The sequence below is a fragment of the Thunnus thynnus genome, chromosome 19, assembly GCF_963924715.1.
Source record: "Thunnus thynnus chromosome 19, fThuThy2.1, whole genome shotgun sequence".
Classification (NCBI taxonomy): domain Eukaryota; kingdom Metazoa; phylum Chordata; class Actinopteri; order Scombriformes; family Scombridae; genus Thunnus; species Thunnus thynnus.
This window is the reverse complement of record NC_089535.1, coordinates 20,863,734-20,888,095: the sequence shown is the minus strand read 5'-3', so window position 1 is coordinate 20,888,095 and position 24,362 is coordinate 20,863,734. Positions and strand designations below refer to the sequence as shown.

At 39.4% G+C, this 24,362-nt stretch overlaps 1 protein-coding gene across 1 annotated transcript in view; it reads right to left on the bottom strand.

The window, feature by feature from the left end:
- il11ra (interleukin 11 receptor subunit alpha) overlaps window positions 1-24,362 on the bottom strand; it is a 48,578-nt gene that overhangs the window by 4,697 nt on the left and 19,519 nt on the right. Inside the window, exons 2-6 of the mRNA XM_067575156.1 lie at window positions 10,607-10,703; window positions 5,305-5,371; window positions 4,139-4,305; window positions 3,270-3,384; window positions 2,601-2,764 (exon numbers count right to left, since the gene is read on the bottom strand). Of these exons, the coding sequence (XP_067431257.1) occupies window positions 2,601-2,764; window positions 3,270-3,384; window positions 4,139-4,305; window positions 5,305-5,371; window positions 10,607-10,703 (610 nt within the window). The remainder of the gene's footprint in view (window positions 1-2,600; window positions 2,765-3,269; window positions 3,385-4,138; window positions 4,306-5,304; window positions 5,372-10,606; window positions 10,704-24,362) is intronic.

Sequence of the window (24,362 nt, the reverse complement as noted above, 5' to 3'; positions counted from 1 at the left end):
GATAAAAAAACAATTAATTCCACTATGTTGGATGGCAAACAAGCAGAAACACAATAAAGACACCGTTTCTAAAAAGAGGACATACATGGCACAGATTCATTTCTTTAAAACCTCTAGTTTCTCAAGCGGTTTAGGTTTTTTTGTTGTTGTTTCGCTTACTCTGTTTATGTTTACATTATCTATCTACCAGGAAGCCTTTAATCAAAACAACTCTTAGAAATAAGGAAGTTGGTGAAAGAGACAAAGTACATGTACAGGAGGTCAATGATGCATGATCATATAACGATATATTTACAGCTGTGATAATAACATAGTGAATCCCAGTTTGATTGAAAAAGCGCTTCCTTGAATTATCTTTACTTTTTTAAACGTTGGCCTATATCACTATACTATTACTACAACTAGCTATTAATTCTTTTTCCTCATTTTTTTATTTATTCAAGCATATTCACACCACTGTGACAAAAAGAATACAGAGGCAAAAAGCAGTGAGGAACATCCAATAGGCGCATCGGCCGCTATAAAGCCTGTCTCATAGACGCTGTGAATGGCTCTGTTTGAGAGCGACGAGAACGTCATGCAGTCGCAGAAGCAGCAAAACAAGATAATTGAGGTCATTATATGAGGACCGAAAGGGCACGGTCACGACAGCAGTCTGGAATATTATCCAGGCCCTTTTTTATGACATTTTGTGAGTATTTCTGCACGTGTGTGTGTGTTGTATGCATATACAGGTGTATCCTTACAAAAATTAGGTTGTTGTATCTTTACCTATTTTTATCTGCATGTGTGAGTTTCCGTGGCTGTGTGCATGCATGGATGTACCTTGAAATGCTTGTGTTTAACATAGTTTAACATGTCTAATAAGTGCATGTGAGGACGTGTGTGCATTTTGCACTTCAGAAAATAAGACCCTTTTTTTGCCTTTATAACAACCAAGTGGGAACAACAGCTTCAGGATAAAGCCAATGCAGAAGTACCTTACAGTGCCGCCAATGGCTGCTAGATGCTTGCTCCAAAAAATGTCTTTATGGTATCAATCGCTAAATTTGGGCCGTCTAATAAGTGTGCTGGTGGTAAGCTAGGTAAGCTGCCGTTCACTTCAGTTCAAGTAGTGGGGCGCGTTTCCAGAGCGTGAAAGGCTGCACTCCTTATTTGGAAGGTCCTGGCTCCAAAACAGAAAAGATGGTGCCATCATTATATAGAGTCTGTGATAAGGACTAAGGAGTGCTGCTGTATCCGTAATGATTTTAGGCAAAAGGAGAGGAGTCAATGGGTACATCTCAAGTCTCTTAAATTGCATCCATGTTTCCCTCACTTGCGTCTTTTCTTGCGTCGTAAGCTACTCCCACCGGGAGGGAGAGAATTGTTTTTAGAGACATGAGACGTACTTTCCTCTGAAGCGTCATGTGAAGCAATGTCCATTTCTGATGACGGCAGCAGATGATCACAGCTGGATCAGCTTTAAGTCAGCTTTAACAGCTGTAGAGACTTCTGATGGAGTTTGTGTCTGCACACATGTGTGCTGTGCTGACACTAATAAAGGCTCACAGTTATCACTGCCAGCAGCTGTTTTCTCTCAACAGCCTGTTACGTGTTTGACAAACACCTGCACATGAATAAAAACCTGTGTACTGTGTCCTGCCCAGAGGCTCATGAACCATTTCTACTGGCAGAATGTGTTTATAATATTTATTCGTTCTTCATTGATACCCCGATAGTGAATCCACTATTTCGTAACCCAGAATAGGGTCAGGGTGTCTTTTGAACACTGGAAATTATTTATTGGGCTAAATGTCTCAGGGAAAAAGGAAATTATGCAACTCATATAAAAGCCAACGCTCTGGGATTTTCAGCCTCACATGTGACTGAATGGAAATGACGATAAATGATGTAAAATATAAAAGTTTTTCGAATGTGTTTCTTGCTGACAGGCAGACTCTCCCTGACTTTAATTTTATCCATAATAAAAGTTAATGGAGGGAAGAACAGATCATGAAAAGAAAAATCTTTCTAATAAATAAAGAAAGTTGTTTGTGGTTCTTCTGTTGATCATACTGACAATTAACACAGATGTTTAACTAGAGGGTGAATCGGAAAATAAATAAAATATAAAATTTGGGAATGATACACTTGAGTCACAGCTTCTCAGAGATCCCTCCTCACTTCTCGATCCTCACTCCTCCGAGTAGGAATAAGGAACTTGAGGCGGACCGGAACGACTTCCAGTTCAAGCGAGGATAAAGGAGCGAGGAAATATCAAATAAGAAGCTTGGGAAGTACCCGATGTATGTTCTTTAGAAGCATGAAGCTGCTACCGTTTGAAGAAGTTGAGAGTGTTTGAGTGTGATGTCACAACTGGGAAAAAACAATAGAGGGGACACGCCCAGCAATATTGCCAAGCCATTCACAATAGTAGTTTTTCAGTAATGCTACAACCTGTTTCGGTAGAGCTACATGTGGAACGCTGGAAACAAATAAAAATGTCACTAATGTGCTTCATGGACTCACATTAGCCGCACCAATTTGGCACAAAAATAAGAAAAACAATTCTTATCACTCATGTACCATGTGAGTGAGTGTGTTGTGTGTGACCTTACATAGCACATGTAACTTGATCTGTATAGTTGTTGTCTTGGACCCAAGGCCATTGGCCACTGAGATTCTAAGGGTATGAAAGGTCTGCCAGAAGGCAAGGTCATCTACATCACAGTGCTTGCGGGCAACGTCCACGATGCATGGCTTCCACTCCTGATTAGTCCCCCTTTAAAAACAAGACAAAATATGTTCAAGTGTTGCATTTACTTTATTGGGTAAAAGGCAACTTAAGTGTGTAGTGGAAACTACAAAAACAGTACAACCCAGTGTTCACCACAGCTGAATGTTGAAGACATCTGGTCAAATATATAAGGGCATAAGGGCTCGACACCAGAAAGGTGCTTAAATAAGTAAATAAACACAACTTGCAATATTGGCTTATTATTCTTTTCTGCTTCCAAATGGGAGTAAGACAGAAAAAAAGTGTGAAAACCACTGCTGTGATGTGTTATGGTTCAAAGTTTTACTACGTGTCACATGTCATTTTAGAGGAAGGAAGGCAGAGCGAAGAGAGGAAGCAGAGAGGGACTGACTGGGTTCACATTTGGATACGACTCACACGACATTTAAAATGTAACTCCATGGCACAGGGACTATATTTAGTGTGTTCATATCTCATTCTGAATGTAACCTTGGGCACTGCTGTTTCAGATGCAGTAACTGGCTCTTACCTGAAGGAGGCATTGTACTTGGCTGGCAGGAATGTCTTTACCGATTCCACCCAGGAGCAGCGAACATGCGTGTGATTGGGCACTTTACAGGAAATGCTCAGCAGCCCAGGGGGATCTAGAAAACAGGAGTCAGACAGGGTTCAGTTTTAGGACAAGAGAGGGAGTTGTTTTTTTTTTTTAAGGGTCCCACTTGATGTTGTAATATTTCAAAAATGTCTTATGAAATGAACAACGCTGAGCCCCAGTGTCCCTGTCATGAACTAAAATATTTCAGGAGAGGCTTGGCCAATGCCATGGAAAACTCCCCTTATTATTCGATACACTGTCAAGGAAGCCCACTTAGGGAGCCGCTTCCTGTTTGAGACAGTCACAGGAAGTGGGGGGCTTTGTCTCTGCGGTAGCCGATAAGACCCGATTCCTCTGAGGACCAGTAGCGCTGTTCTGATTATCACTGTTTCTGTAAGATGTCTTGTTTATAGCTGGAGTGTCAAGATAACTTAAATGTTGAGAGAAGAAAGTCATCCATAAAAAGGAAGAGGGACAGTAACAGAAAAAGAGAAATGAGAGAGGAACATGGTAGAAAAATATTCTGAGGAAAACTCCAGAGAGAGAGAGAGATGAGAATGTCTGAGTGGGAGAAACTAAAACTTCTTTTATGTTGAATAATCCAAAGAATGAACTGAACTGAGAGCGATTGAGATGGTGAAGGCACTAAAACACGAGGCACACAGGCCCTGTTTCTTCTGCGAAGAGCACATTTTTAAAGCTGCAGTCCCACGGCGAGAGACGGAATGTACGGCAGAGCTGTTGAAAAGTAATAACTCCGAAATTAGGCGCTGTGAGCCCGGACAAGTCACAACAACACTTACGGCCCAGCCTGAGTTTGACAGAGTGGAGGAGGAGTCCCTGGTCGTCATAGCAGCTGTAGTTGCCCTGGGCTGAGTGGTCGACGTGCAGCAGGACTAAGGATCCATCTGTTGTCACTTTGTGCCATGGCAACGCTGAGCTGTGGTTGAGATGCCACACCACAGGTATCCTGGTTGGGAACATGTTAGACTTTAGTTATTATTCTTGTGAGGACTTCACTCGCTAACCTGTAAACCTTCTGCTCAATCCAAGACCTAAACTAGAACTAGACTCTTTAAAGGATATTATCATTAGGTATCATTCACTTTCATTTAAACAAGCAGGCTGGCACATTTTCTTACTGTCAATGTTTGTGACCCATTTTTAGACCTTTTTTTTGTTTAAATGAGTAATTTCCTAAAGCAGCTGGACACTACTGTGGTAGTGGGACGGTGAATTTACTGGGGTCTATTTTCAGATTAATAACCAATCAATGTTTTTGTATTTTTTAAAACTAAACAGACAAACCCAACAATAAACTGATCTTACTAAAAGGTATTGACTTTAAATGGGATTTGTTGAAAATATGCTTCAATTTCACACATCACATCTTATTTCTCTTTCATGTATTTATGGTTGACTGACTTTTCTACAGTCTGAGAAGATGTTTAGCGGACTCAGACTCTTTACTTAATTAAGCTGTCCTGTGTTTGGCACACGTCTTGTTTCCCCTCTCCCGTCATTTTGGATGTGTGAGCCTTTTTTTGCACCCGATTTAACAATTCAGGCACTGTTTGACCCCGTGTGTTGCCTTGTGTTGCCTTGACAACGTACAAAAATGTTGATTGTCAGACCACCATTCAAGCTGAAAGGTTTTTTCCGTTTTTTTGTCCTGGATTTCCTACATTTCTCAAAATATCATTCAGTTATTCTTGAGGCTGAAGGAACTTAAACTTCCATCTTTCAATCAAAGCAATGTAATTGGCTATATGAGTATAATTAGATGGTTAATTAAGTTATTGACTTTGAACACGACTGTGCCTCTTAAAATATGATATGTCACATGATTAATTTGCTCCTGTATGACTCTTAACTGTAATAAATGTGGCTGCTATACTGATATTTTAGAAATTCAAAAAAATAAATCTTCAACTTCAAGGTACACAGGCAATAGTATTTCTTTCCTTACCTAATTTGTGACTTCCCGCATGCCAGTGTCACATTGGAGTCCAAGCGCCCGTACTGCACCTCTGACACTGCAAACACAGACATAACATAAAATATTAAAACACATTGTAGTCTGGCTTACAGTATCTGCACACTGCACAATCTGGCATACTGTGTGTCTGCATTGTCTGTATTAATGTGATTTATGCACCACTATTTACAGTAGAGTCAACAGTATCACAATAACATGACCATACATGGTCAGAGATCCTGCAGACACCGGGCTGAGAGGACTTTGGCACGCATTATAAAGCTACTCCAGTGTGTTTTATTTCTTCTGACAGCTTGTCATTATCGCCATTAAAAAAGAATATGACTTAGTTTCAATGAATCCACCTTGGAGTGGTTTCCATTATAAACAGAGGAGCAGCAGGTAAGAAGAAAGGAAAAAAAAGGAGAAGATATAAACTCTAATGTTAACCCTCTATTATATTTATGATGCTAACTTTTTTTAAATGACCCCCAATAAAAGAGATTGTGAAAAGATTACTAATGCTACTGATCCCACTGATAATCAACACCCAGATCTGTCAGTCTGCAAAAATGTAATCTCCTTTCAGTCCATTGTTCTAATTTTCCTGTTTATAAGATTGATTCGCCGACCACTGAAGATTCAACATCATCCTGTTTACAGTAGCAAGGTCACAAAGACCCGAACCAAAGAAGTGACCGGCATACTATTGATTTTGTAACACTGATGACTGATACACCGTTTGCATCCTCCAAAAACAAGCAGAGGTCGGACACATTTCTCATCCATATTTGGAAGAAGCTTTGAAATGTTGACTGGTTTTAGTGCATTGAGTCTTGTAATGTGGATTTGGACGGAGGTGGCTTTTAAAAGTGGGCGCAGCATGTCAGTTAATTTACTTATTTCTGCTCCAAATCACAAAGAACATTTTCTTATTCACTGCTAGTGATATCTATCCATGAAGATAGCTTCAGTGTTATTTGCTGAGGTTTTGAGATGTCCGTATCTGGGATTTCTCAATTTTGTTTGTGGTGCTGACATCATTACAAAATGACATGTGGAAAACTGAACAATGTCCCAATTACTCATCAAACCTTCAGCGACCTTGCTGTTCACAATTTGAATTGGAACTACTTTTACCAAAGAGACAGTATTGAACAGTACAATTAATATTCAATTCACCCCCATGGAACAGGGGTAGCAGCACATCTCTCAGACATGGACATCTCAAAACCTGGGTGCATAAAACCAAAGCATGGTGCAAGGTACAAATGCATGGTGAACTGACGTTTTAACGGAAGACAAGAATAAGTAGTTTTAGAGTTTGTTCTGCAACCTAAAGTGAAACATTTAATTCCTGCAACAGTTAATATGTATTTATTTGTAGCAATGTGTCTAAAAAATGGGGAAAAAAAGCTCAAAGTCCAAATCTGGTCACTTTAGTGTGGCTTTAGTTAGCATTTGTATCAATAACTTGAAGGATAATATATAAGCTGCAAAACTATTACTTGCCATCACACAGAATTGGATGTTCCTGTAAATTTGAAGCAAAACTAAGTACAGTGTATACCTGAGTAAATATTTGTGGTGACGGTAGTAATTTGCAGAGTTGATACTCTATCTGCTGTATGTGAGTGTATGTGTGTGCATGTTTAGCTTGGCTCCGAAATATGAAAGCTGGCATTTACAGTAGATCTAGAGTGGAAAAACATCAGACTGCCAGTCTGCCACGCACACACCTTAATTAATTCTTAACCTCAAATCACTCAGGCATGCACACTCCCTGCTGGCCTCTCCTCCCTAGGTAACAAATTATTTATCTTGAGTTTGTGTTTCTTGTTTTTCTTCATTTTTCATACAAATCTCTCTTTATCTCCCTGTCACAAAATCATTACAAAGAATAACAACCTCAAGCATTTTGTCTTGAAAATGTGACACTGTTGTTTACGCCAGAGAGCAGTCGAGGACACCAGGCGAGTGGAGGAGTGGAAGCATTTTGAGGATGTTATTATTTAATTTGCTGTGCTGATATATTTATATTAGACTTTTCTGCTGCAATAACCTCACATGCCCTTCTGGGACCAACTAAGTTAATCCTAAATTAAATTTTACACATACACAAGTTGAAGGCTTTACTAAAGAGCTTTTCAATACTTGGTTTTCACTTTCACCTAAAGCTCGCTTTTCTGGCGTCTCTCTTGTTGTTTTAGTGGCTACGCAAAATTAAACAGCTGGCGAAAAAGAACAGCAAAGTGCTCCACTGTGATTTTGTGGTTACATTTATATTTCTGAGTAGAGGAGACCAATATGCACAAAAAAAGGAGGACAATGAAACCTATTGAGATGTTTTAAAAAGTGCAAAGCAAGTCAATGGACATATGTTCATTCTGTTTTTGTGTGCACAGGGAATAATTTATCATATACAACACGAGGTGTGGTTGATAAATTCGAGCCACCAAGACAGCGGTTATTTATGTGAGACTGTAAACAAAGCTGTGTGGAAGCAGCTGCATTAGGGAAATGCAAACTTCTCCAAAGTAAAGACAGCTGTAGATATCACAGTTAGAATCAACATACACAACCTGTTCTTCATGATCATATTTTATCTAGAAGGAAGGTTCTTTTTTTTTACTACTTGGATCTTATTTTCATAGATTTGTCCATCATTGCTATCATGATTATTATACTATTTTAAATTCCTACAGATTAAAAATTATAATAGAAGACCTGTATTTGTGTTCTACATGACAGTTAACAATATATTATTGTGTCAAACAAAGTCTATCACAAACTTTCTGTATTCTCTCTTACAGGGTTCCCTTTTTAAAAGGCAGCTTCTAAGTAAACTTGCCTTGTGTTCCATAGAGAAATTTAGACAAATATTGCATAAGATACACTCGATATTACTCAATAAAATACAAATATAATCATGACATTCATAATTGGCATTATATGTATTGATAACAGCTACATAGTTATGGTCAGTTATGGTAATAATGACAAGCTGTCTTGAGATCAGACTGACATGTAATGGCTGTTGACGGCACTGCACTGTAGCTGCTTAAGCTAACGTTAGCCTCAGAGAGTAACAGGAGGAGCCTGAATTCTGGAGGTCTCAATTCAGAGATTTTAAGGTGACAACCTTAAAACAGTTTTATCATTTGCTTAAACCTTTGACTGGGTGATTCCGACAATTTTCTCCACCAGTTGTCTGTCATTTACACTCGACAAGTGCTAAGCTACTGTACCTTTTGGCTACCTGTCTGAAACTAGCGGTTAGCGACCTGTCACTCAGAGCGGCAACCTCCTTAATTATGCATAATTTATGGCTTAATAAAATTTAAACCAGTGAGTTATAAAAAAAACTCACCCCCCCATACAGTTGTCATGAAAGGGGAAGTTAGCTATAGAGACCAAAATCGTTTTTTTTGTACCAGGCTGTAAACATGTTTATTTCTGCTGTAGAGTAGGGCATTTTAACATGGGGGTCTATGGGGATTGACTCGCTTTTAGAGCCAGCCTCAAGTGGTCATTTGAGGAACTGCAGTTTTTGGCACTTCCATATGGGCTTCATTTCTCAGCTGCTCAGGAGGGACTCATATAAATAACAGTTAAACTGCAATTAAAATCCTGTCTCTTGCAAATTAGGATTTCAACATACAAACAATTAATCATTCAACCCTAATTTATTGCAGAGGTATTTTTTAATTTTTCTTTGAATCAATTATTATTCAATTTCAATTCAATTCTCATTAATTAACATGGTTGATATCTTTATCTCTCTCTTTTCTTGTTGTTTCTACCTCTGTGACAATCTATCCTCTATCTTAAACTTTTAGTTAATGCCTCTCTCACCAGATGTAACCAGATTTTCTTTTTCCTTTTAAACACTGAAAACACACACACACACACACACACACACACACACTGCTACACACACACAAGCTCCCCTCCCTCTGTTTCTGTATGTGTGTGTGTGTGTGTGTTACCTGAGGCCTTGATGCAGTGCAAAGAGTTTGCTGCTCTGAATGTGTGTATTCATGTTTTATTGGCAGTGAAGTACATTATTCCCAAAACCCGCAGCGTTCCACTCATATCTGATTCTGCCTCTGGCAAAAGGGCCCAGACATGTGCACATGTATACACATACACCCACACACACACACACACACACACACACACACACACACACACATATATATATATATATATATATAAAACCACACACATATGCACACACAAACATGCATTCACACATTCCTATACACAAATACACGTTCACACACATTAATGCACACAGGAAGGCCGCAAGTTTTTCCTGACATTGAAATCAGATGGCAGGCAGGGTGGACAGAAATTGCAAGCTGGATGAAACTTAGTACTTTCCAAACAATAAAAAAAAGACTCCGGAGACACTGTAGGGTCAAATTAATGAGAGGGGGAAACTCTGACAGTTTTACCTGCATGGCTAAGGGTGAGTATTCTTATTGCTTAAGTGATTATTTGGTTTATTTTAGAAATAGATAATAGAGAGAGGAACGAAAGAGGGAAGGACAGCATTTGTAAAGACAGTCCATTTCTTAATACCAGACAGATCCCTGAAGTGCTGTGTGAGGGGAAAAAAAAAAAAAAGATTCAACAATAGAATTCTTGTGCAAATCCAAACAAAAACACGAATTTCAATTCAACTATAAAAAAAAAACTGAATTTGCACATCCAACACTGGGCAGAGAAAAGAACCATAAAATCAGCAATGATGTGTTTCAACAGGAGAAAAGCTTCCCTGATCAAGGTTTCGCTTGAAGGAATGTGTCAGTGTTTTATACTGTGTTCCCAAGTAAAAAAAAAAAACTAAAAAAAATATTAAAAACTATTAAAAACTGTGCACTGTACCGAGCTACTTTACTCTAAATTTTGGATGTGTTTCTTTCCTTCTTTCCTCTGCTGTAGCTTTAGGTCTCCTAAGTGCTTTGAGTCAAGATAAGTCAAGTGCACCCAAAATAGTTCACAAAGGAATCCATACCTGATCCTTAACAGGATGTGTGCATGTGCGTGTGCATGTGTGTGTGCGTGTGTGTATGCGTGCATGGCATGTGTGCGTGTGTGTGTGTGTGTGTGTGTATGCGTGCATGGCATGTGTGCGTGTGTGTGTGTGCACAGTGTATGCATAGGTGTATGCCCCGTGCATTTGAAAAAAATGTATCGTTAAATATGTCCTTGTGAAAAAGTGTTTTTCTGTGCAGTGTGTGTATGTGTGTGTGTGTGTGTGTGCGTGTGTGTGTGTGTGTGTTACCTTCATCGGTCCAAATCTGAGCACGACTGGAACACAGCGACCAAGATAAAAACCAGATGACTGTCAGACACACAGGACTGGACAAAAGACCTGGCATCTAGAGAGACACAGAGTTGGGAAAGGGGAAGGTAAAGTGATTTGGCGTCGTTTCAAAGCCTAAAAAGTTTGACAGTAAGATTCAGCAGCAGCATTATCATCATCATCATCATCATCATCATCATCATCGTCGTCGTCGTCATCACCGTCATCATTCCTACTCCATTTTGGTTATGGAAAGGAAAAAAATGCTTGGAAAAACAACCTGAATTTCTCATTTGTTTGAATTTCTTCTGGTGAATTTCCTCACTATAGCAACTACATAGCAATGTAGAAACTGCTTGGTGACAACATGCTGCAGGTGATCACTTCAAAAAAAACAAACAAACAAAAAAAAAAAAAACAAGCTGTGTCTGCGTTTTCCTCAGTATTGTAAATGCTGTCACATGGAGTACAATAAATGCAAATGACAACTGGTATCTCACAAGTGGAATTGTTAGTGTGAGTCCTTCTGAAAATTAAAAACACATTTCCCATAAAAAAAAACCCAGAAGGAAACTAAGTTGGAAATTTTTTTGTTTCCAGTGGCTTTGACTTTTCCCAGAAACTCTGAAAGTTCTATTTGTGCTGAAAAGATCCATCTTCATTTTTGTGCTGTAAATCAACTTAACACATAAATTATGGAAAAAGTAGAGGGCGCTGGAGTAGATAAAAAAATCTGTTTATAATTACGCTTTGGTTCTAATTGAAGATTGCAAACACATTTACAATAAATTTACTACATGTATGGTACACTATGTGTCATGCATGGAAAACTCTCTCTTTTGATATTAGCGAGCAATTTGTTCAACGTGCTACAGCTAACCTAGCTAACCTGCTTTAGCGGTAAACATTTCCCTCGTTGCATGGCTTGTTTGCTAAGTTTTTTTAACAAGCCATGGTGCAGGACAAGACCTGCATCTTTGTTTGTAGATAAGAGAGAGACACTAGCGAACTAATGTAGGTTATGGTTCAAAGTCCGTTGCTCTTTTTGTGTTGTGTTGCAGCTGCTGTCTGCCTATACTGACGCCAGTGAAAGCCACTAACCGAACGTTGAGGTCACTGCTTAATGCAAATGAGTTTCGTGTGAATTTTTGGAAAAGAATTGCTTTATGTAGATAGAGAACAAAAAACGTTTTGAATGGTAATCGCACACACAGAGGCCGCCTTCATGAAACCAAAAAATATAAATTGAAGTTTCTCCCTTTTGAGTTTTTTAAATTAAAAAAATAAAAGCACAGCAGATCTATATAGCAGAAAAACAAAGTAATCTGCTTTTAGTTAAATTCACAATGAGAGAAAAAAGTGGAAAATGAAAAAGGGAATATTTTATGTATTATAGAACATAAAAAAAGAAATGAACTTTTCTCTGTCATGGAGCTATGGGATGTTATATTTTTATTCTCAGGGGATGTTTACAACAGACAGCTCTATTCATACAGATCATTCATAAGGATCACTGACACCCTGAAACACTGTGTGCTGTTTGTCTGCATGTTTTTTGCTGTTCACTCACAAACACTGTTTACTTATTTTATCAGCTAATGCTGTACCCAGAGGCTCATAACATAACATGACAACTTAACTCCTGATATGTGTGTGTGTGTGTGTGTGTGTGTGTGTGTGTGTGTGTGTGTGTGTGTGTGTGTGAGAGAGAGAGAGAGAGAATAAAAAAGGTCTGAATGTGATAAGAGCAAGACTATGTGGTGCACGTGTTTGTGAGCTACTGAGGCCAATATCTCCATTCCTCACACACGTATCTTATCTAAGGTGCAATTTCTCTTTATAGACCTACATGTGAGATATGCTCATGTGAACCGTTTCAACACCACATAATTACACCTCTATGGTGAGAAAGGGAAGATAAAAGCACCATAAAAATGGAACGTCTTCAGTCGAATGTATTTCCTGTTCAAACAGGATGTTACAGACGGTTGGGACATAACACAGTGAAAGATCAATAAACAATAAACAATTTTGATCAAACGGTGATCAAACAAAGGCAATATGAAAAATTTAAAAAATGAAGAAAGTGTTTACTGCACACCAAAACTCGGCTTTAGACCAACAAAAAAAAAAAGCAAGAAAAAAGAAAAGAATGACAGAAGTGAGGCAGTGCACGCTCTGCTCCAGACCCATATTAAAACATGAATGAGTGCATGTCTGTTATGTCACTTATATAATACTCCTGACTAAATGAAAAAGTGTGTGACGGCGAGGCTGAAATCAAGCCTAAATAGTTGAAACTGGAAAGAAGTTTGACTTTTCAGCCAACGGCGATCACGCAGCGCCTCAAAGAAAATAAAAAAAAGTTTTATAGCTCTAAAAATTGTCTATTTTTCTGGAGACTATTCATCATCCTACCTCACCCTTGAATTCTCCGATGGCATGTTTCTATAGACGTGACCTCCAGACTGGCTGTGAGTGAGTGAGTGAGTGAGTGAGCGAGCGAAGAAAAAAAGAGGTAAGAGCTCGCTGCTTTCATGTGTACAGAAACTGATTATCCTTCAATGTCAAACAGAGTTCTGTTTCACAAAGAGCACCGATGCAAAACTGCAGGACGAGGTCGGAGGCTGACAATTACAGTGACCTTCGCTCGCACATAATCCTTTTTATATTTAGCGATTGTAGTCTGAAATCTTACGACAAATGGAACATGAACAAATAAGGTAGGCAGAGAGAAGAGTTCAAGTGTTGGATGAAGTCGTCGAGGCTCCGTCTCCAGTAGAAGTTTTCTTTATTGTTTTGAAGATGGAAGCTACGACAACTCACTCAAATTGGGAAGCTCACAATATCCTCACTGATTTGAATTTCATTTAAATATCAGAAACTATTTTTCAAGACAGTTTGTCTCATCTGAGCATGTGTGCTGCTGCATACAATAAACAATAAAGGGAAAAGAAGTAAAATAAAAAGTAAAAGATCTTTTAGTTCTAGTCCATGTTGGGTTCATATGACTTCTCACAAATGAAGCAAGAGTTGTAAACAAAAAGGCACATGTACTGACAGTTTTGGCAACTTGTCATCCTACATCATCGGTACTACATGGATCAGCAGAGGAAAACCAAAACAAAGCTTATTCCGAAGACTGGCTGTAAGTCATGCAGCAGTTCAGTGTGCCTTATAACTTTATCTATCTACCCTGGTGGTCACAGAAAAAAGGTGGATATTGAGAGAGCAACTGGACCTCGTATGTCATAAACAGTGACAGACGGCTAGAAACGCTATGAAAACAAGGTGTCTCGTAACACCAGAAGTGGAAATGTCAAATAAATAGGTTGTTACTTATGCTTTACTGCTTTTGAGTTGCTCGCGAATATAAAAACTGTAGCGTATTTTGAAGAACTATATAACAGTTGGCTTCCTTGACGGTTGTGTGTGATACTGGGCTACAGAAAAAAATTAACTGGACTATAGAGTTTTACACAGAGGCGCTTTTTAAACATTCATTGTGGCTGTGAGTGAGATTAAACCCGTAACCTTTGGTCCTTGGCGTCTCTGTGCGGACGAGGCCATCCTGCCAAACAGATCGCATGATTGTTTAAACGATAAAATAAATACAATCAGGAGGACAAGGTGTTATGTTTGGCTCATATAAGTGCTGGGGGGCTGCCATTGTCTAAGCAATGGCCACCACGTGTTGGTGTGGTAAATATTAGACGCTGATTAACAACGTTGGTGCTGGTGAAATAATAAGGATAATAGTTGTCGTCAGTCAAATGGGATGAGGACTTCTGGCTTCAGAAAATGGAACACTATCCAAAGAATAATAATAATAATAACTGCGATGGCAACTCTTCAACTCCTCAAAAAAAAATCACCAGTTTTTAGGACGTTTACTCACCAGATCACCACATGCTCTGACTACTTCTTCTGTCTGTAAGGCACGTCTGGTGTGTGTCATCTGACGCTGTGACAAGCAGCAGTGTGTCTTACTTATGACCTCTCAAACCTGTCAGTCTCTGGCACAGCGTTATTTTGCTACATCACTACTGCCTGTGGAAGGGGTTTATTTATAATATCTGTGTATAATTTAAAGAGACAGATTTCTATTTGGAGCTAAGTGACGTTATTAAAGTCTTAAAATGTTTTTTTAAGCAGTCAAACCTCTAAAAACATGGGAAATGAACAAAATGTTAATGGCAAAATACATTGTGGATCATATCTTTAAAGACATACAATACATGACATGACACGGTAGATGGTAGTAGTAACTACTAGTACAGTAATACTAGTAATAGTTGGGTAGTTTATAAATCCGTCTGTCTTTGTGCTCCATACTTCCATACATAATAAGAAGCACTGCAACCACTTTCTTTTGATTTTTTCATGTCCTTCCTTTATGTGTTGAGCTGTTTTTTATTTTGTTTCTCACAACAGCTCAGCTGAAGGTTAAAGGTTGATCCTATTAACTTAACAACTGTAGGAAAAGTATTATGGCACATTTATCATCCCACCATCACGGTTCAACATTAATGCTTTCTTTTCACAAGTGGGTCAGAAAGCAACTTTTCCCTATATACATTGTTTTATTTATTAGCGTATATCAAATAACAAATACTAAAGTTAATTGTCTTGTTTAACCTTTAAGTAGGCCTAAATGAAAGAGAACAAAGACACTGATGGTCACAGATGCGAAGCAACAAACATTCTTGCATGTCAAAAATATATTTCACTGAACACTAGATTCTTTTGATCTGCCCAGTTTCTTTCAAATAACGGAGGACTCCTTTACCCGCTGGCAAATACATTTTTTAGACTCATTTCTTCCACTCCGAGCTTCCTGAGTTCCCTCTGTAATATTTTTGTCGTTCTCCGGAGTATTTATGGCAGAGAAAAATTACATGCTCCACTGATTCCTCCACTTTGACAGTGCTCACAAGATCCTGAGGGATGTTTGTTTCATGCTTCACACTACTAGCCTTCTCAATTCTTGATTGGCCAACTGTGCATCCCGATATTCTCCGATGTGTGCGAGGGGAGGGGGTTACGCTGTGTGCCGAAGAGCAAGAACACAATTTATGATAAGACAACGATCGAAAAAAAATTATTGAATTATTTTTACTTTTTTTTTTTCTTACCACTTGCTCGATTGAGTAAGTGAGTTGGGCAAGAGCTATCGTTGATCCATGACCGCTGGTCAATGGCCTGGCTTTCAAAACCCATTTTAGATATCGCAGACCAACATACACCTGCAGCACGTTAGAAGATACAGATCAAGACATGGATGGTGGATTTCATCACCTCCTTTTCCTGTGAGAAGCTGCATGTGTATCTGCCAAAAAAACAAGATGAAGAAAGCGGCGCAGTGAAGACCGAGACACTCACAGCGGCTCACGAAATGATATCCGTCCAAAAATGTACACCGAGTTCTGGAAAACTTTAAAAGGGGGAGAAGAGATAAACTCTATTTCCATTGGTGTCTTATGATATAGCACGGCGGTGTTACATTCACCACTACGGCACTGCAACTTCACACAGCGCACTCAGCAGATTTCAAGTCTCACATACTCCTTACTTGCTTACATTCCTCTGTCCATCCCTCCCTTCACATGTTCTTACACTTCTTTAAATTCAGAACATTCCGTACACTGGTCGACCCTAATCTTTACACACACACACACACACACACACACAAACACATTTAAACTGTCATTGGGATTAAAACATATAACAGCAAAACATTATATTTTTGCTAATTGTGCAGATAACTTAAAGGAATACTCCATCAAAGATATATCTTTTGAGTTTCCGATTGTCACGGCAGTTGTGTGTATTCCTGCTAAGTGGAGGCGCTGCCAGTATTTGTAATTCATACATAAACAAAGAGATTTCTGTTGGATTTGAAAAAATGGCAGAGTAACCACTATGATATCTTGGTGGGACTTTTACACGTTTTTTACGACGGGAAAATGGTTCTTACAGGCATAAAAATATAACGAGTCATCTGGTGAACAAGCAGCAAATATTTGTTGATAGGCTTAAATGGGTTAAGGGAATATTGATTTAGTTGCTGCAAAAGGAAAGACACTAGATGCTTCTTTCGCTATCCACCACTTTCAGTCTGTGTCACACACTTTTTTTAGAACCTTGAAGCACTTTTTTTTTTTTTTTTTTTTTTTCTTGCTTTACTAAACTCTACAGTTTGTCCTTGGCAACGTTTTCCCTCCCTCTAATGCCAGAACTTTCAAGGTTCAGTAAACATATTTGTGTTAGAGTTTATAATGGCTTACCCTCTCCCCTTTCCTGCTTTTCTCCTGAGTAACTAGAGATCAGAAAATGCAGGGCTGCATCTCCCTACCTTCCTGCACCTTTCCCTCACACCCGTGAAATATTTCCATTCTATCGATTCCCATTTTGTCTGTCTCTTATCTCTACCCCCCCCCCCCCCCCCTTCACCCCTTCACCGTCTTTTGAGGTCTTTCTCTCCCCGCCTGTGTTTTCCTGCCCAAGCACTAATTGTTCTCCATCACAAATGCCAGACAGCACGAGGTCCAGTAAACATATTTATACAAGGGTTTCCAAATCTCCTTCCCTAACACTTGGGAACAATGCTGTTCCCTGAGAGCAAAGTGCTAATCCGTCCTCTCGACCCTGAGTAACGTGTTCCTGCTCTCTGCTGTGTTTGTATCGTGGGTCTGTTCTACGTGTGTATGTGCATGTTCCTTTAGTAAATGCAGGGTCACGTAGTGTAGATTGGATATCTCAGGTTCCACCCTAAAACCTTGAGTTATTTCTGGCAGACGTCCATTTAGAGGACCATCAAACCAGCATATTTTATCTCAAAACTGTTCCCTTAGCCAAAGAAAAGACCAAACCGGGGATCCTCTGATACAAAAGTAAGATAAATGCTGAGCTTTCATGACATGAGAATGTGATGCGCATCTCCCCGTCACCTAAACCGATCTCTTCATCTCGTCTGTCATGTCGGTGATGCTAATGTTTAGATGACGTTAGATGTTAGGTGTGTCTTTTGGTGAAACTGACCATTTCCCCTTCTTTTTTTTTTTCTAACTCTAAGTACACAAAGCAAAGGTTTGAATGTGTGATGTTGGTCCAGCAGAGCTACTCCTTTGGTCTAATCTATCGGATGTAACCAGTTGGAAGTTTAGAGAAAAGCCTTTGTTTCATCTCTGCTGTGTAGGTTTTATCAGATACCCCTTGGGAAGAAACTTAAAAGCTTCACAGCGAGAGATCACTTTAAAAATAAATTTGTTTAAGCAAAAAAAAAAAAAAATCACATAGAGGGGAAATAATAAGAAAATCAAAACTGTGACGAGACAGAAAAGTGAAACCGTGTGGATTCACCTGATTTTCTCAAGTGAAATTCCAGTATCGCATATGGACATAAACTATCCTTGAGAGCGGTGAGGAAGTGCTTAGTTTAGAAAAAGGCTGGACTCGCAAACGTTAAGATATTTTTCCTCTGATGCAAAAGAAAGAAACCAGTTCAGTAAAACCGGTGAAGGCACAGCTGAGCTCACTCTTCAACCTATCACTGCTGGAATCTCTACAGGCCTGATTTTTTTTTTTTTTTACCACAAGCCACTTTCCTCAGCTGCTGGATGAGGTCTTTCTGAAGCTAAATCTGAAAAACCACACTTTCATCCAGAGTAAACACGCCCATAATGAACTATGATGGCCCTCATGCACCGAGCTACCTGTACGGTGGTTTGGAGATAAATTCTTTTCCTCACTAACTACTGAAAAATAACACACTCTGTGTAAAGGGACCGCATAGCAAATTAGCCGCCATGTTACGCATGATAACTGCGCTGCTTGTGATAGATTACCCCCTTTCTCTCTGTTTCTGTGTGTATATCATCCGTCTATCTATCTGTCTGCCTGGCTTTCTGCATTTCCAGTAGACCGACGCTGTCAAGGACCACCATAAGCTTCTCGAATTTCAACACTCTTTCTTTCCATAGGTTGTATGTGTGTGTGTGTGTGTGTGTGTGTGTATGTGTCTAAACACAAGCCTATTCAGTGACTCACCCCCTCCGCTCACCTTTCTACTGTAACTCTTCCAGCAAGAACCAGAATAGACTGGAGAGTGCAGCCATGGATATTGTTACCATGTAGCCATAATGCAAGTATTCCCATATGCACAGAGATGCAAAACAACTGTGCCCCAAATCCGCCAAATACACAATTTGTTCTTAGAAATAAAATCGCTGCTATTTATATTTTATGGACTTAGTAAATCCACACAACCAGAACCACAACCAGAGCGATTAAATGTAATTGGAGAAACAGAACATGCTAAAATTCCTGGGTGAAAAACATTCCTCCTAAGCCAACACTGACAAGCAGGTCAAGAGTGAAAGCCGAGGTATCATGAATAAAAGTCAAAAAACAGATGTGCCTAGAAGCACTTGATGATGAAAAAGACATAGTAAGATGAGCTGTGTGCACGCTGACAATGAGTAATCAGATGCAAAAAAGAGCTCTCTTTTAGCTAGTCCTCTCTATGGCAGCGCACAATCTCACATGGTGAGTCACACACACACACTGGCATGCCACGGCACATTCAGTCAGCTTTACAAGACAAGAAGCAAAGACAGAAGCTGCTCTCACACACATGCACCGCAACCTCGGACTTATCTAGACATTACCCCGGAGGAGCTGGATGTGAGAGCATGAATGTTCGAATCAGTTGGGCCGGACGTTAAACAAACTTTGTCCTGCCAGTTCCCGAGCACAAAGTCTGCGTAATGTCCGATTGAGCCCATGTGTGAATAGAGCAGATCGTTGTCCGGATAATTCGCAGAGAGCGAGTGGGCGTGTGGATGATGTCCAGATACGTCCAGGTACGTGTAGTATTGATATCAGCGCATAAACAGTCATCATTATGGATGAGTCAGTAGCCTCTTCTACATAGGCGCCGCCCCTCACCTAAAACCAAACAAGACTATTCCCAGCAGGTGAGAACGTGTTTGACAGACTGTTGTGAGCCATGTGTGAAAGGGCAACTTCGGACCATGTCCGGACAGAGCACGGATTTGACACCAAGCATGAGCAAAATGCTGGTAAAATACGCAAGTTGACTGGTAGATTTGCTTCACTCAGCAGCCAAAAAAAAAAACCAATGGTATTCTACTGCTGGTAAAATCTCAACATTCACTACATATTTGGCCGGTGGACAAAAAATAATTTTGCACCCTTTGTCCAGACTTGATTCTCCAAACATTGACCGGAGTTCATATGAGAAAACAGCTACAGAGAGATAGGGGAGAAAGACAGAAAGAGGAAAAAGGAAAAAGACTGAGGGGGAGGAGAAAGAGCAGAACACGGGGCTTAAATACGAGGTAAAACAAATAGACGTTAAGAGTTAAAAATGCAGAAAAAACAGGCTAATAAAAATAAACATACCCGTAGTTAGATTTAAGTCTATCCAGTCAGATTAGTCTCTTTAATGTCATTTTCTGTACACACACACGCTTATACACGCTCGCTGTTTTGCAGTCCGGTGACATAACAAATGATTACAGGATGTCCTGTTCATGAGGACAGGTCAGTAGAGGTTATGTCATAAATTAAAGATTAACAAAGATTGATGTTTAATTTGCTTGCACAATTTGGTCATCAGTGTGTATGCGTGTGTGTGTGTTTTTGTGTGTGTCATTGCGGGAACCTGTGCTCAAGACTAAGGAAATGATGACAAGTTGAGGGATTAGCTACCCTAAGTGTGTGTTTGTGAGAGAGAGAGAGAGAGAGAGAGAGAGAATGAGAGAACACAGTGTGACTGTGTGTGTGTGTGTGAGAGAGAGTATGGATTCTGTGTGTGTGCGCGTACGTGCACTAAACCAACAAGATAGGGAAGTCAAGCCAAGAAGGGTGCCATGTTAGCGGGGGCGGAATACAATGGCTCTGGTGTTTACTCTGGTAACCACGGCAACCACTGCACACCCTGTCCATCTGACCTTTCCAGGCGATAACAACACTGCTGACTGACATGTGTGTGTGTGTGTGTGTTTGTGTTGTATTACCATATGTGAAACACCTCAGTGAAAGCCTGGCTCCTTACTGTGTGTGTTTGTTACCATTTTATTGTTTGAAAGTTGTTTCATTTTAACCCCGTAACGGATGTGGCCGCTGATATTTTGTATTTTTCTCACTGTTAATAAATCTCTTGTGCAGACCGTTGTTATTATGTTGGTGGTAAAAAAAAAAAAAGACAGAAAGAAAAATAATTCTCATGTAATTTTTACATTTTACTGTTCTGTTTTTTTTTTATACCCTCTTATTTAAACATAAGCAGCTGTTGTCACAGTGATACTGTGAACATGAAATGATTTACACAGATTTGTTGAGAAGTGTGAGTCATTGCACTTTCAAAGAAAGATTTGGGTCGGTCACGGTTGAGTGAGGATTCAAGTGTTTGCTGCTGTTTGTTAAGGAGTTCGAAACTGAATTCATTCATATTTATCTCGAATATCTAAACACATTTAGCAAAACATTTACATTTAAAAAACCTTTAGCATCAGTCACTTGTTTTTATCCACTTATAATACAAGTAGATTTTTCTTCTTGACATTTCTAGTTTTTCTATCTTGTAGTGCTGCGTGTGTGAACATAATCAGACTCAAAATCGGCTTAAAGTGAAGTTGTCTGTGAAAATCTGTAAAAACCATAAAACCTCACACTTTAATGATATATTGTTGATGGTGTTATGTATGTGAAAATAGCTGGCACCGCTTTTTGCCTTTATGGTAAAATCTCTCCCATCTCTCTCTCTCTTTCACTGCCTGTTTCCCCTGTTGATATTGAAAACAATATTAGCATTATTATTATTATTCGGTATTCTTGGGAAGACTCAGGCAGAGAAAGTTTCAGTCAGGCTTTGAAATCAAATCATCTAATGTGGACCGGTCATGAGTGCACACGAGATAAGGGAACAGCTGAAGTGGAAAAATGAGAGCTTGTGTTCCTGAGGAAGATAAGGAAAGACGATAAGCATAAAAAAATTCTGTTACTAAGAAAGCCAAAGCAGTACGTGGAAATATCTGGTGAGCGGAGGAGGGAGGGGGGGATACAGATTCAAGAATAAAAAGTTAGAAAGACGGAAAGAAGAGATACAGAATTGATTACACATACTTTCTGGCTTTGATTCAGAAACATTGCAGACTAACCATCTGTCTTACAGCACATACAGTGACGCGGTTTGAATGTCAACAACCGACGCTACGATGTTCATGTTGCTAACATATCAGGCACCCGGATCGAAATAGAGTTAAAGTCTCATGACTGTGTAATCAAAGTTGTGCTTGGCATTGAACTGTCATGTTAATGGTTCATCAATTCAAAATCAGCTCTTGAATTTCAATTGAAACAGTGGATAAGAAACACGATTCCGATGCAAATTTAAGGAAAGTGAATGCCTTTAAATTCAAAGAAATCCACATGCTTATCCCATTGCACACATTGCAATCATCACAGGGAACACAATAATTCAATATTTTTGCTTATCAACTTAAAGTGGATTCTTATTCTAATAATATGATCGTATCGTTTTACTTTTTTTACAGAATTCAGTTATCCGAATGAACAATTCCTAGCGATTGTACTTCAAAGCGGACAGATTGAGTTATTCGAGTTTTTATCTGTTGACGACTGCAGGAATAATAAAGAAATGATGCATGATGGAAAATTTTGACACTGGTCATCGCTGCAGGAGCTGCTAATTCAGGACAAATACATAAAGTTGGATTCTACGATGGCTCCTACTATATACAGCGTGATAAATGGAAAATAGATGCCAGTCGAGCTGCTCGGCTGGCTTCCAACTTTTACCCAAGCCTAAACACACAAGGAGTAATGGCTGCCATGTGTGTACAGAGATAGCACCCAGCCAATCCGCAGACAAAGGCCTGAGTGTGTGTGTGTGTGTGTGTGTGTGTGTGAGAGAGAGAGTGTGAAAGAGAGAGGGAGAGAGACAGAAAGAGTGAGAATATTATTTAAGTAATTTTATATTAAGCAATCAGAAAATGTGAAAACAGTTTGACGCTCGTTACTGAAAGCAGAATTTTCCATTAACTTATTACTCCTTTCAAAAATATTACTGTGTGCGTGTGTGTTTGGCGCAAGTATCACAAACCTGTACTGTGCTGTGTGCAAGTGTGCGTGTGTGTGTGTGTGCGTGCGTGCATGTGTGCTGCGGCAGTATCTTGGCCTCAGCTCTACAACGCTGGAATTTCCTTCGGCTCAGTCGCCAGGGCAAGATGGCTACCATATGCCAGCTATTCACACACACACACACACACACACACACACAGCTGAATGAAGACCGCTATCCAGCTAGCGCACAAGTTTGTGATACTGAAGCCAACCTCACGTATAAACAAACACACGCTGAAATGCATAATGGAGTGAAGGCTGAACTAAAAACACACCCGAACTGACACACAACTTGCACACCGACCCCTTGGCTTGTAATCTATACCCACATGGATATGCGGTATGGGTACATTTTGTGTTTGTGATTGTGCGTGTGCATGTGCGTTATTAGTCAGAGAGAAAGACTGTGCCGCACGCACACCAGAAGAGAACACACACTTGTCCATATACACTTCTGTGAAGTTTTAAGACCAATTTTATGACAAAAAAGAAAACCAGGAGGTGAGTAAAAAATAATAAATAAATAAATACACTCAAGTATTGATGTGTGTATGATTCACCACCATATAGTGGTGAATCATACACACATCAATGCATACACATATGCATGTGCGCTATTGGTCTGTTGAGTAACCAATGATAAAGATGAAACAATTAATTGATACATTGATAAGTCAGTTGATGGGGAAATGAATTGACAACAAGTTTGATCATTGATACATTTGTTTCAGTCGTTTATCAAGAAGAAAATTGCAAACTTTCTCTGGTTCTGGTTTCTCAAATGTGAGGATTTGCTGCTTTTCTCATTGTTATATCAAAGTAGACTGAATACCTTTAGGGTTTGAAAAGGTTGTCGGACATAAGCTATGTGAAGATGTCATCTTGGACTGACGTTTTATGCACACAGTAGTCGAAGCCCTAAAAGCTACCAAACATTATTCAGAAAATAAACTGCTTCAAAGTTTATCATGTTTTCTAACTAAGGATGTAAGTGTAACAGTTTAAGACATTCATGGCTGTTGTTTTTAAAAAAAAAATAAGTTGCAGATAATCAACTTCATACTGAAATCCATCTGGTACTTGCCCGTTTGAGCCACTGTTTTGGCAAGGAAACGAGGAAGTATGCAAATTCGGTAGAAGGTTAATAACTCAGGACCAACAAAAGTTTAGCTGATGTTGAATGTTTTCAAATTTCTTTTGTAGTCCCTGTTTCCTCTGTAGGAAATTTGCAGACATCTGGTGAACCCCGAAGCGGTTAGAAACCTTCTGTGTTTGTGCCGGTTTATTATTATTATTATTTGTCTTCTGCCGCAGCTCAAATTGCCGTGAGCTGGAATGACTATGAACTATGAAACTTGGCCCAATACCTGGAAATGATGTACATGTGCTTCCCAAGAAATATGAGCCCAATCAGGGAGATGATAGCGCTGTAATTAAGGCCCAAAAATTCAATATTGGAAAGGCTACGGCCCTCACGCCGTAAGTCCGACTGACTTGAAATTTCACACACAAGTACAGTTCAATGTGCTCTACAAAAAAGCCTATTGGACCATAAAAATCCACC